The sequence below is a fragment of the Echinops telfairi genome, unplaced genomic scaffold (assembly GCF_000313985.2).
Source record: "Echinops telfairi isolate 266 unplaced genomic scaffold, ASM31398v2 ScPeMD7_22;HRSCAF=79, whole genome shotgun sequence".
Classification (NCBI taxonomy): Eukaryota; Metazoa; Chordata; class Mammalia; order Afrosoricida; family Tenrecidae; genus Echinops; species Echinops telfairi.
In genome coordinates, this window is record NW_022103919.1 from 16,641,179 (window position 1) to 16,655,169 (window position 13,991).

Here is a 13,991-nt window from a genome sequence, read left to right on the forward strand (position 1 = left end):
CGAGCAAGAGGAACTAAGAAAAGAAGAGCTAAACCAAAATCTACTGAGATCTGTTAGCATGTGCTGCTGCACTTTACTTGAATGAGTCCTAAGAAGAAACCCGATCTCATCCGATGGAATTAGACTGGACGGAATGCAAGTATCAGTTAACAGGCTTGATTGAAAGGCGTGACCTGCCCAGTTCCTCCAGAGGGAGGGAGAAAAGCAGAAGCAGGATGAAGAAGCAAGAGGAAGGGGGGGGGGCGGGCACAAGGGTGTGTGTGGGTCGTGTGCAGAGAGCTTGGGAGAGGCAGAAGGGCAGACCTGGTAGAGCTGAGAGAGAGAGTAAGTGATAGCAAGTGAGCCAGGAGCAAGAGAGAGAGAAACACGGGCACACAGCATTAATGCACACTCAGGGCAGTAATTAATCGATAAGTTTGGGAAAGTGCGCACATCCTCTTGAGTGGAAAGTTTGCATGCAGGGGGGGTGACCAAACTGACTAGCACAAGCTCTGGCGCACGTGGAAAGGTTGGAGGGCTGATGGGATAGAGACACTGCGGTGGCCAAGTGCCCCTCTTTCCTCTTTGCTCAGCTGCACCCTTCAACCCGCCGTCATACATTTACTGATGTACCCTGACTGTGAGATTTACTGCATGGAAGAGGGATTTTTAAGTGTCTAAGAAATGGGACACCTGTGGCTCAGGCAACATCTTCCTTAATTCCCTTTTCAACAATAAGGAAAGCAATGCAGGAACTTATGAAGGAATAATAGAAGATTAAACACACACACACAATTAGTACAAGGTAACAGGCTCAGAGGATTGAGAAGTTTTTTAACATACATGTATATGCACATACATATGTATACCTCTAAGAACAATATGGATTTTTCTGCTCAGCCAGTAGCAAGACAGGAAGGGACTCTGTATTGAGGATGGGGTTCTGTACTGGTAGGTAAGGTCAATGTTAACACCTATACTGTCAACTCTAACAAAAGGAAAGGTAAAATTCAAAACAGTTGAATCTTCTCTCCAAATAATTTCAACAAAACTAATTCTGGTTTTCCACCCCAACCAAATACTTGACATAAGATTTTCTTCTACTTGTTGTTCCACGGTCTCAATGGAAACTCTTTCTTTCACAAATAGAAGTGCACGCTTGTGTGAACCAAACCCAAAATGGACCTCACCGTCATTGAGTCAACGCTGGCTCACAGTGGCCGTGGAGGACAAGGTCGAACTGCTCCTGTGAGATTCTGATGCTGTTCATGGAACTGGAAAGCCCGTCTTTCTCCCTTGGAGATGCTGGTGGTTTTCACATTATGGTTTGACATTATGCTGGTGGTGACATTATAGTTAGCTGCCCAACTTGTTACCATGACGCCAAGAGTACGTGCACATCCAAGCATCTTCGTGGGTAGCGTAGAGACACATGTTGGCAGGATGGATAGACATTCCCTTCAGTTGGCCGCTGGTTCCAGTGACTACTCTGCCTGGGCTCAATCCCCGCTGTTCAAGGGACTCTTGTTCTGCAGTCTGGAGGCTGCTGTGCCTGGAGCAAAATGCCCACATCTCAGAGGGTCATCCCTCAAGCCAGCATGGCCCAAATGCCAGCCTCAGGCAGGTCAGAGGAAGAAGCAAGAAACAAATAAAATCACTTGGCAAGGCCATGTGACTCAGGAGAGAGTTTTTTCTGGTCATCTGAATCTCCAAGACCACACCTCGGCAGAAGCACCTAGCCCCCGCCCCCACCCCCAGGCATATCCTGCTTTGAGAACTTCCCAGTTGGCTGCTATTCATGACGCACTGGTGTGAGCTGCTTGTCTGTGAGGTCCTGTGTTGAAACTAACTCCTCAGACCCTAATGCTGGCTGCCCCTTCAAATGGATCAAAGAAAAGTTTGTGGAGTCCTGAGCCATAGCCATACACCTTGAGGGAGTGAATCACCAGGTCTGGCGGTTCAGGACTACAGTCCCAAGGAACATCAAGGTCAACTGGCAAAACACAGTCCACAAAGGCAATGTTTTACATCCTACTTTGGTGAGCAGCAACTGCGGTCTTAAAAGCTCTTGAGTAACCACAAAGTTGCAACTCTGGGTCTCTTCCCATCAGTAAGGACAAAGAGTGAGGAGAATCCAAGATGTATGGAAACCAGTAGTCTAAAGAGCTGACCACGTGACCCTCATCCTCTATGATGATAAGATTTGAAGAACTAGGTAGCACTCAGCAGTGATCTAAAACGGGCGTGACCAAGGGCGATGTAACCCAGAGGAATTACTGAAACCCAAATGAAGGCTGAGCTTGATAGTGGGACAAGAGGAAAGTCAAAGGAAATAGAGGAAAGAAGTAGGAGGCAAGGGGCATTTGTAGAGGTCTAAATACAGACATGTACATATGTAAATATATTTATAATGATGATGGGGAACTAGATCTACATACATATATTTACAGGTTTAGTATTAAGAGTAGCAGATGGACATTGGGCCTCTACTCAAGTACTATCTCAATCCAAGAACACTTTGTTCTATTAAACTGGCACTCCATGATGCTCACCCTCCCTACACAATCACTGAAGACAAATGGGTGCATAAGCAAAAGAAAGCTGATGGTGTCTGGCTATCAAAAGATAAAGCATCTGGGGTCTTAAAGGCTTGAAGATAAAAAAGCAGCCGTCTAGCTGAGAAGCAACAGAGCCCACATGGAAGAAGCACAGCAGCCTGTGTGATCACAGGTGTCGAATAGAATCAGGTATCAGGCATCAAACACCCAGAACAAAAAAACATATCATTGTGAATGCGGGGGAGTGCGGAGTGGAGACCCAAAGCCCATCTGTAGGAAACTGGACATTCCCTTACATAAGGGTCACAGTGAGGAGACGAGCCAGTCAGGGTGCAACATAGCACCGATGACACAACTTTCAAAAGATATAGCATGTAGGGTCTTAAAGACTTGAAGGTAAACAAGTGGGCATGTAGTTCAGAAGCAACAAAGCCCACATGGAAGAAGCACAGCAGTCTGTGTGATCACGAGGTGTTGAAGGGATCAGGTATCAGGCATCAAAGAACAAAAAATTAAATCATTGTGAATGAGGGGGAGTGCAGATTGGGGACCCAGGACCCATGTGTAGGCAACTGGACATCCCCTTACAGAAGGATTGCGGGGAGGAGATGAGCCATTCAGGGTGTAGTGTAGCAATGATGAAACATACAACTTTCCTCTAGTTCCTAAATGCTTCCTCCTCCCTCCCCCGAACACCACCCCCCCCCAAATATCATGATCCCAGTTCTACCTTACAAATCTGGCTAGACCAGAGGATGCACACTGGTACAGATAGGAACTGGAAACACAGGGAATCCAGGACAGATGATCCCTTCAGGACCGGTGCTGAGAGTGGCGATACCGGGAGGGTGGGGTGGAAAGGGGTAACCGATTACAAGGATCTACATATAACTTCCTCCCTGGGGGAGGGACAACAGAAAAGTGGGTGGAGGAAGATGGCAGACAGTGAGATATGATAAATAATAATTTATAAATTATCAAGGGTTCATGGGGAGGGAGGGGGGAAAATGAGGAGCTGATGCCAGGCGTTTAAGTGGAGAGCAAATGTTTTGAGAATGATGAGGGCAACGAATGTATAGATGTGCTTTACACAATTGATGTATGTGTGGATTGTGATAAGAGTTATATGAGCCCCTAATAAAATGATTTTTTAAAAAAAAGAAAATTGATCACATGAGATATATATGCTCTGAAGGGCACTGGACATCACTGACTGCAAGATGAAATAAAATAAACCGGATTTCCCCTTAATTCCAACTTGGAAAAAGGTTAAGTGACTTTCTCAGTGTTTTTCAATCCTAAGAATGCCTTATTATTTGCTGTTACATGTATTCATAGTCACAACTTTCTAAATGAAAGATTCTAAAGTCCCAGTGCGAAGTGTGCTAGTTTACATTCTCTCTAAACTTCACGGAGGCAGGCGACTCCCATGGTAGATCAGCAGTACTTCTTAATCACATAACCAATTGCCAAATACTTGATTTTTGGAGACAAAGCAATATTTGAATGTTTCTGAGCATTTTATATAATCCAAGTGGGTTGTGTTCCTGCAATATGAGTATGGTATGTCCCAAATTAAAGTTTGTATATGACTGATTTGGGGGGGAGAGGGCAAGATAGAATTATTATAACAACTCAGGACCTGTAAAACTGGCAGTTTTGTGTAGATGATGTCTGTTTTTACTTTTCTATCGTGCCTGGCATAGATCTGCACTCCATGGGCATGAAACGCAACTTAGTCCTAAATCTGATCTCCTTTCAATGGAGCCTTTTCAGTCTAGTTTGAAAAGTCCTTTGACCTTTCCTTCCCCAGAAGAGTCTAGAAATCACAGTCACTTGGGAGTTTCTCCCAAAGCATTTCCCTAATCCTAAATCAGCCTCCAGTAGAAGGAATATGTCTTTCGATCCTCTGGGCTGCTGAATTCCGGGGATGGACATTCATGAATCTCCGTAGAGGAACCCACATGAGGAATGCCTTCAAGACGAAGGATGCAAATTCTTAGTATTACTGAAGCATCAAAATCCCAACTCTGAATAGTCTAATTACTGTAGCCTAGGTGTTCAACTGGGTTTTTGCACGTCAACATACTCAACCAAAAGCCCTGGTAAGTGGTGCAATGGTTAAGTGTGAGATTACTGAGACCAGCTCTCTCACAACAGGGGCTCAAGAGGGACATGGTCGAAATGAAAGTTAGATGAAGAGATAAGATCAAGATAATTGGTGGGGTGTAGGGGACTCCTGAAGCATAGACCCTCCAGGGTCCAGAACTATATGCAAGGCAGATTTATGTAGTGTTCTTGTCACGTATCCTGCAGTCCTTGACAAATTCTCACAAAAAGGGACTAATAACCCTTTCCTAAAAGGCAGCCAAAGCAGCTGGAAATCTTTAGCCAGTTGGACTCTGGTCTGGAGGGGAATATCACTGAACATCTGCAGAATGCTGTGCTGAAGCCATTTCCCAGGGCGCTACAGCGAAAGCATTTACCTTCTCTCAGTTGAAGGTCAGACTTTGAGAGTCTTGGCTCCCTGGGAAGGGCTGACAGCTCCCCCTCCCCCACCCCCACCCCCCACCGGCCTTGCTTAAATCATGGAATATGGCCACTGTCCCTGTCTTATTTGGAGGAGGAAATGAGTCACAGACTGTCCCATAAGTGCACTGTGTCACTTGGAAGCCCGGGAATTCCAAGCAACAAAGTACACCTTGGGACAATGTAGCTGCTGAAAGGTGGGTGATTTGAACCTGCTCTGTGGGAGAAAGATGTGCCAACCGCTGCTATAGAGGTTAGCCAAAAAAAGATTACAACTTTGGAAACCCCGAGAGGCAGCTCAGCTCTGTTCTGCAGGAGCGCTAAAAGTCAGAATTGATGCAGCATCAGCGGGGTTTTGGAGCATCATTAACAAGTAACATTGTTATTGTTGCACATTCTGCTATGCTCTTGTAACTAGCTTTGTTGAAATAAGTATACTATAAATACTAAGTACTTACACTGTTATAATTGTTCAGAAGCCCTGGAGTTGTTGGTTAGATGTTGGGCTGCTAATCATAAGGTCAGCAGTTTGACACCACCAGCCACTCCTTGAGAGAAAGATGAGGCTTTCCACTCCTGTAAAGATTTACAGCGTTGGGAACCCACAGGGGCAGTTCTGACTCTGTTGTATAGTGTCGCTCGGAGTCAGAATTGACTCGATGGTAGTGGGTTTTTGTTGTGGTGGTTGTGAGAGTTTTGTTGTTTTTAGGCTCTGTTGGATTGGTGTCAACTCATAGCAACCTCACACACCCCAAGCAGAATGACACACAGCCCTGGCCTGAGCCATGTTCACAGTTGTTACATTTGAGCCCATTCGTGTAGTCATTGTGTCAGTTCATCTCAGGAGGACCCTCTCAGTAAATGTACTAAAAGTGCTAGACACTGGGTCTCCTGTACTGCTAGCAGTTTTCCTCCTGCTTTGCCTTCAACATCCGGCCTTGCTGATTTCGACCTCAGAGCAAGAGTACAGTTGAGTCTTGCGAGGACGCTGTGGTGAGAGGGTCTGCATTAATGAGTTTCTTTTCTGCTTTGCTTTCAGTGCTTGCCGCCACCCAGTGACTTCGTGGCACCAGAGAAGGCAAACTGATGACCCTCAGGCGCCTGGGAAGAAGGAAACACTGGTGGTGTCCCGAGCCGAGCTGGGAAAACGGCCTTTTCCCCCGAAGCCAAGGACCTGACTGTGCTTTGAAATGCTGAGGAAGTTGCAGTGGCGTTTTTCCCCCCATCCCACGAAGTACTTACTCTTGCTTCTCGTTTTCTCCCTAGTCACCTTCTCTGTTTTAAGAATTCATCAGAAGGCCGACTTTGTCAGCATCAGCCATTTGCAACTGACTGACGAGAATCCCAGTGACCATATTAACTGTACCAAAGTGCTGCAGGGCGATGCAGATGAGGCCCAAAGGGCGAGGCTGGAAATGCTAACAGTGGCATTTAGAAAGCGTCCGCGGCTCACCACCTTCGACTACATCCGCATGACCAGGGACTGCGCCTCTTTCATCAAGAGGCGCAAGTACCTGGTGGAACACCTGAGCCAGGAAGAGGCCGCCTTTCCAATTGCCTATTCCATCGTGGTTCACCACAAGATCGAGATGTTCGACAGGCTGCTGAGGGCCATCTACACGCCGCAGAATGTCTACTGCGTTCACGTGGACCGAAAATCCGAGGAGTCCTTCTTGGCTGCTGTGTCGGGCATCGCATCGTGTTTCGGTAACGTCTTCGTGGCCAGCAAGCTGGAGAACGTGGTGTATGCTTCCTGGAGCCGGGTGCAGGCCGACCTCAACTGCATGAAGGACCTGTATGGGATGGGTGCAGACTGGAAGTACTTGATAAACCTGTGCGGCATGGATTTCCCTATTAAAACCAACCTGGAGATTGTCCAGAAGCTCAGGTCCTTACGGGGGCAGAACAGCCTGGAGACGGAGCCCATGCCGGCCAATAAAGAGGAAAGGTGGAAGAAGCATTACGAAGTCGTGGATGGGACGCTCACAAAGACCGGGCTCGACAAAGCCCGGCCTCCTCTCAAAACACCCATGTTTTCCGGCAGCGCGTATTTTGTGGTGCGCAGGGACTATGTGGGTTACGTGCTAGAAAATGAAAACATCAGAAAGTTTATGGAGTGGGCGCAAGACACCTACAGCCCTGATGAGTATCTCTGGGCCACCGTTCAGAGGATTTCGGACGTCCCGGGCGCACTGCCCTCGAACCGTAAATATGACATGTCTGACATGCACGCCATCGCCAGGTTCGTCAAGTGGCACTACTTCGAGGGCGACGTTGCCCAGGGGGCTCCCTACCCGCCCTGCAGCGGCGTCCACGTGCGCTCCGTGTGCGTCTTCGGAGCTGGAGACTTGAACTGGATGTTGCGCCAGCACCACTTGTTTGCCAACAAGTTTGATACCGATGTCGACTTCTTTGCTGTGCAGTGCTTGGATGAGCATCTGAGGCAGAAGGCCTTGGAGCCCTTAAGACGCTTCCGTGGTAGGTGATTAGAGACCCTGTACGAGAACTCAGCATCCCAAGAGCTGAGACGGACACTTCGGGAGGCAGGGATTCGCCCAAGTCTGTATACCAGGGAATCGCCACGTGTTCATCAGAGGAGAATCTGGCTGTGCAGCATTACGCCTGCGCTGGAGTTGAAGTGAGGGGTCGATGGGACTCAAGGTTTTGATGGAGGAGAATGTGCAGATCTCTGATTAGGTTGACTGGTTTGTGGAAGGGGGCGTGGTGATGAGGCGGAAGAGGCGGTGCCTGGAGAGACCTGGTAGAAAGGGCGGGGCACAAAACAACTTGCTCAGGGATTTAAAAAAAACAAACCAGAAAAGTGGGTGAAGGGAGACCTCGGATAGGGCAAGACATGACAAAATAATAATTTATAAACTATCAAGGGCTCATGAGGGAGGGGGGAACGGGGAGGGAGGGGAAAAATGAGGACCTGATGCCAGGGGCTTAAGTGGAGAGGAAATGTTTTGAGAATGATGAGGGCAACGAATGTACAAATGCGCTTTACACAATTGATGTGTGTATGGATTGTGATGAGTTGTATGAGCCCTAATAAAATGATTTAAAAAAAACCCAGACATGAATCAAGAAAGGAAAAGAATCAATCTGTGGCAAAATTATTTTGATATGGTAATTTTCCTGGTTTTAATACATTTGTAGCAACAACCAATCACGAAGATGTAATTTATCTTGTAATATTTGTGGAAATAGATGTTTGATTTGACTCAGTTGTCCTTGTGAATCATTTGCTTTCTGTTGTAACCTGCCGGGTGTAGTACGTCATCTAGTCCAGGTTGACAAATTCATAGACCTACCCATAGGTGCGTGAGAGAGAATTTTATATCAAAGAGTAATTGTATATTAAGAAAACATCCTAGCCCAGTCCAGTTCAAGTCCATAAGTCTGATATTGGCCCATTTATCCATAGAGTCTATAAATTCCTCTTCACACTCATGCAACACATGCAATGACACCAAATTCAGGAAGATCACAGGTCAGTGGGTGGAAAGTCTTATGGTTCCAGTGGTGGTGGACGTATCTCAGGACTGGCGTGGGTCTCTACGTGGCTCCTCTAGCCCCAGGGCTCTGGCTCTGTTAGCATCGCTCCATGTGGCTTGTCAGCAGGAAGACGAAGTAGGTAGAGTATGTCTGGCCTCCAGTGAGGAAGACAGGAGTTCCCAGAATCCTCAGGAAATGGCCATGCCCACACAGAGACCTCATTGGCTATGACATAATTGACAGGCTAGACTCCACCCCTTCGCAAGTTATATAACTGCCACATCATCTCAGGGAACTTAAAAAAAATCTTGGTTTGATATGAATTTTTGACTTTCTCATTTGCATCTAAACAGTGTAGTTATGTATACAGAAAGGTAATTTTGGTTTAGTAGGAGTGCGGGTGGTACGATGGTTGAGTGCCCCCTGTTAACAGAAAGCCTGGTAGTCTGAAGCCACCAGGTACTTGGCGGAAGACAGGTGTGGCTGGCTGCTCCTGTAAAGATTACAGCTTTGAAAGCCTTTCGGGATGCCTGTAGGGACAGGATGGATTGGAATTACTCTGATGACAATAAGGGTTTAGGGCTGTGGTTTAGTTGGTCCTAGAGATCATCAAGCTATTGAAAAGTTGTGTCACTTTTTTATTCTCGTTTCTATGAAGAGTTAAGAAAATGCTTCCTTATATACGTATGTCTCTGCTCCTACCCCCACGTCTACCCAAGCTCTGCTATCGAACTGGATAACTTTGAATAACAAGACCCCATTACTCTAATGTGACATGTGCCAGCTACCAGTATGGAGAAGACCAGGATGAAATAGGTTGGGGAGAAGGAGCTGTCATATCTAGCCAGTTTCTAATGACCAGGATTTTTATTTTTAACTGTGTTTAACAGTGTTATTGGCACATAATCCACATACCTTATAATTCAGTAGCTCAATCATCCTAAAAAGAGTTGTACAACCATCACCCTAATTTTAGAACATTGCTTCCCTCATGTACTCATTGTTTTTAGCTCCCCATGTCTCCCAGTGTTCCCTGCCATACCCCAAGAAACCATTAATTACTGTCTAAATACATAGATTTCATATACAGGAAAACTACAAGAAAACAACAACCATAACAAAACAGAAAAACTTTGATTAAAAAAAGCAGAAAATATTAAAAATTAACTAATTCAAAATGGGCTCAAAGGGAGATCCTCTGATACCATGTTAAATTTTAACCTAACGGTATCTGCAGTAATCCACTTTCCAATGTACTCTGCATGACAGCAAGGCTGTTCACATCCCTGTTCTAAAATGACCATGAGTTTTAAACTGAACCCTGAAGGGTGCAATGCTGAAGCTGCAATGGTAACTAAAGGAGAAAGGTGTGGAGGTCTGCTTTGAATAGGGAAGTCCTTTAAGGTTGCTGTGAGTTGCAATCAACTCATTGACAACTGGGGTGGAGCTGACTGTTTTTTAAAAACAACAGTAGGTTCTATCTCCAGAAATGAAGGTTATTCATAACTGCTTGAGTTCAACCTTCCAGGGTCAAGTTTACCTCTCGCCATCTATGCCTCCACTGGAAAAGAACTAACCTCTCTCATTATTGCTTCTTGTCACCTAGGCAACTCTTCACCCATTGATTATAATTGCCCTGTGTATCAAAATCTATAAAGAGGAGGAGAACGGGGATTTTATTCCACATGACATCAAAGCATGGGAATTCTAATGGTAATTTAAAGGTAAAACTGCCATGCTGTGACTCAACGTGGCTCTTCTAGCTGTAGTCAGGGATTGGACAGCTTGGATGTAAATAATGAGCCTGGCACGCTTATGGGGGCTTGCAGATAAGGTGTATGGAAACCTAATGAAGAGATTGGCCAGTTTTGCCATTCCCTAAGGCTTGAAAAAAGGGCACTTCAAGAGCAGAGAAGGCACTCTCACAACCATCAAGAAAGAAGAGCCAGCAGGGGAACACATTCTCCAGATCTGAGGTCCCAGTGCTGGGAACCTCCTAGACCCAGGAAACAGGAAAAGCTATAACACTGGAGATGCTTCAAGAGACAGTAGTAATGGTGGTAGAGACAGAAGTCAGGATGGATGGCCTGGTGGGCTTTCTGGCCCACAAAGTGAGAAAGCTGAGAGAGATCTGTCAAACACTGCTGAGAATAGGCTGCCTTAATTAAAGAACAGTATCCTGAGTCTTTTCCTGATTTTGAATTACAGCCTCTTTCCTAACAAGCCTCATAACTTTGAGTTACGTGATGCATCTGAGTTATGGTCTGGGAGTTTTGTGTGGCCATTGCAGAGCAGGAAAGGTGGTTAGGGTGGGAGGGACATCTGGTGTTATAATTGGTAAAATGTTTGGAAAGTTGTATTCCTGACTTGTGAGTGTTGGTCTTGATTCTCCCCCATGTGAGGTTAGACCAGGAAGTCGGACACTGATTGCTATCATGACATTTGGGGGAACGGGTGCTTGAATGTTGATATTACTTATGCATACTCTCCATTTTCGTCCAAAGACCCATGATTTGGGTTTGCTATCATGTTGTGTCATATCTCAAAATCCATGAAGATTTAAAAAATCTTGTTCTTTTGATAAACTGCTACTCCTCAGCCAAAGATCAAACAAAACATGAAGCTATAACATTTAGATCATGACAGAATAAAACATTGCCCCATTCTGTGTCATCTTCACCATTCCCAGCATGCTTTAGTCCCTCGTAAGCTAAGCCCACGCCCCTTAGCTTCACCTCACATGCCTCTCTTCCAATGACCAGAGCAAGTGACTCTAACAATGTTCTGTTGTAATTCAGAAGGTTCCACCCATTTTTGGAAATAATCACCAGGCCTTTACTCTTGACTGTCATAGGAAGCTCCCCTGAAACTGCCCACATAGGTGACCCCACTGGTAACGGAATAATGTTCAGCATCACAGCAACACACCAACCACCACAATACTACTAATGGATGGACAGATGATGGTTACCATTTAGCATTAGAATTTTTAACAAAACGCAAAGCCGTGTGTTTTATTTTGAAAACAGCAAAGCTTAGCGGTACCTGAGAATTTATAATACCAATTTCATCTGAGAAAACTTTTTAATATCCAAGAATAGAAAGCATGGTTGACTTAAGTTACATTGATCACAATGCATGAAACATTTGTGCCATTTTTAAAATCTTGTTCATTCTTTGTAGGTATACAAGCCAATAGACTGCTGTTTTGTACGTTAGCATAGGAGCTGTCTTAGACCAAGAGCCCAGGGTCACCGAGTCAATTCCAATTCAATGTTGACTCTAGTGTTGGTCCAAGAGGAACATACATTTTGCTTTGGAAAATCCAGAATCTAATGTGATGAGAGCATTAGATATTTAGTGCTTTGTCTTTATTAGCTTCTAAACCAAGTTTTTCTTTTAAGACATATCAAAGGTTTCTGCCATGCTTTCTTTTTTAAAAAAAAATCATTTTATTGGGGGCTCCTACAGCTCTTATCACAATCCATCCATCCACCCATGGTGTCAAGCACATTTTGACATTTGTTGTCATCATCATTTTCAAAACTAACTTTCTACTTGAGCTCTTGGTATCAGTTCATTTTTCCCCTCCCTTATGAACCATTGATAAGTTATAAATTGTTATTATTTTTTCATGTCTTACACTGACGGATGTCTCCCTTCACCCACTTTTCTGTTGTCTGTCCCCCTAGGAGGGGTTATATGTAGATCATTGTGATCTGTTCCCATTTCTCTCCCCATCTTCCCCTTAACCTCATGGTAATGATATTCTCACTATTGATCCTGATGGGTGTATCTGTCCTGGATTCCCTGTAGCTCTTAACTGTAGAATTGGGGTCAGGATAGTGGAGAGGAGGAAGCATCAAAGAGAAAAGTTGTATGTTTCATCGGTGCTATACTGTGACTGGCTCGTTTATTCCTTGTGACCCTTCTGTAAGAGGATGTCCGATTGTCTACAGGTGGGCTTTGGGTCTCTACTCTGCACTTCCCTTCATTCACATTGATAGGATTTTTGTTCTGTGTCTTTGATGCCTGATACCTGATCCTATTGACACCTCATGATCACACAGACTGGTGTGCTTCTTCCATGTGGACTGTGTTGCTTCTCAGCTAGATGGCCACTTGTTCATGCCTTTAAGACCACAGATGCTGTACCTTTTTTTTCTAGGATTTTTTTTCTTTTCTTTTTTTATTAGGCACCTATAGCTCTTAGCACAATCCACACATTCATCCATTGTGTCAAGCACATTTGTACATATGTTGCCATCATCATTTCCAAAGCATTTTCTTTCTACTTGAGCCCGTGATATCAGCTCCTCACTTTTCCCCTCCCTCCCCCACCCTCTCTCTCTTATGAACCCTTGATAAATTATAGATTCTAATTTTCATATCTTACATCATCCTCTGTCACCCTTCACCCACTTATCTGTTGGCTGTCCCACTGGGAGGGGGTTATATGTAGCTCATTGTGATTAGCCTCCCTCTTTCTCCCCCCACCTTCCTCTTATCCTCCTGGTATCTCTATTCTCATTGTTGGTCCTGAGGGGTTGATTTATCCTGGACTTCCTGTGTTTTGGGTTCTTATCTGTAGCAGTGTACCTGTTCTGGTCTAGTCTGATTTGTAAGGTAGAATTGAGGTCATGATAGTGGAGGGGCAGAGGGGAGGGAAGGAAGCATTAAAGAACTGGAGGAAACTTGTATGTTTCATCGGTGCTATACTGCACCCTGACTGACTTGTCTCTTCCTTGTGACCCTTCTGTAAGGGGATTTCCAATTGTCCATAGATGGCTTTGGGTCTCCACTCAATGCCCGCCCCCACCCCTCACCCCCACCAATTCAGATTGGTATGATTTTGTTCTGGGTCTTAAATGCCTGATACCTGATCCCATGGACACCTCATGATCACAGAGTGCTGTGCTTCTTCCATGTGGGTTTTGTTGCTTCTCAACTAGATGGCTGCTTGTTTATCTTCAAGCCTTTATTACCCCAGATGCTATATACCTTTTGATAACCAGGCACCATCAGCTTTCTTCACATTTGCACCCCCATTTTGTCTTCAGCGATCATGTCAGTGATCATGTTGGGAAGATAAGTATCATGGAATGTCAGGTTATTAGAACAAAGTGTTCTTCTTGCATTGAGAGAGTACTTAAGTAGAGGCCCAATGTCCATCTGCTACCTTAATACTTAACATATAAATATATGTACATAGCTCTATTTGCTCATCATTATATATAAATATATTTACATATGTACATGCCTGTATTTAGACATTGATAAATGTCCTTTGCCTCCTAGTTCTTTCTCCTATTTCCTTTTACTTTTCTTTTGTCCCACTATCATGTTCAGCCTTCATTTGGGTTTCAGTAATTCCTCTCAGATACATTGCCCTTGATCAAGTCCCACCAGCCATCCTATATGCTCTTC

General features: G+C 44.9%; 1 protein-coding gene across 3 annotated transcripts in view; it reads left to right on the plus strand.

Annotated features, from left to right (window-relative positions):
- GCNT1 (glucosaminyl (N-acetyl) transferase 1) overlaps nt 1-7,928 on the plus strand; it is a 43,943-nt gene extending 36,015 nt beyond the window's left edge. For all 3 annotated transcript variants that reach the window (XM_045288571.1, XM_004713838.2, XM_045288570.1), the window contains one exon: nt 6,106-7,928. In XM_045288571.1, the coding sequence (XP_045144506.1) occupies nt 6,257-7,552 (1,296 nt within the window). In that variant the 5' untranslated portion in view covers nt 6,106-6,256 and the 3' untranslated portion in view covers nt 7,553-7,928. The remainder of the gene's footprint in view (nt 1-6,105) is intronic.
- The last annotated feature ends 6,063 nt before the right edge of the window (nt 7,929-13,991 follow it).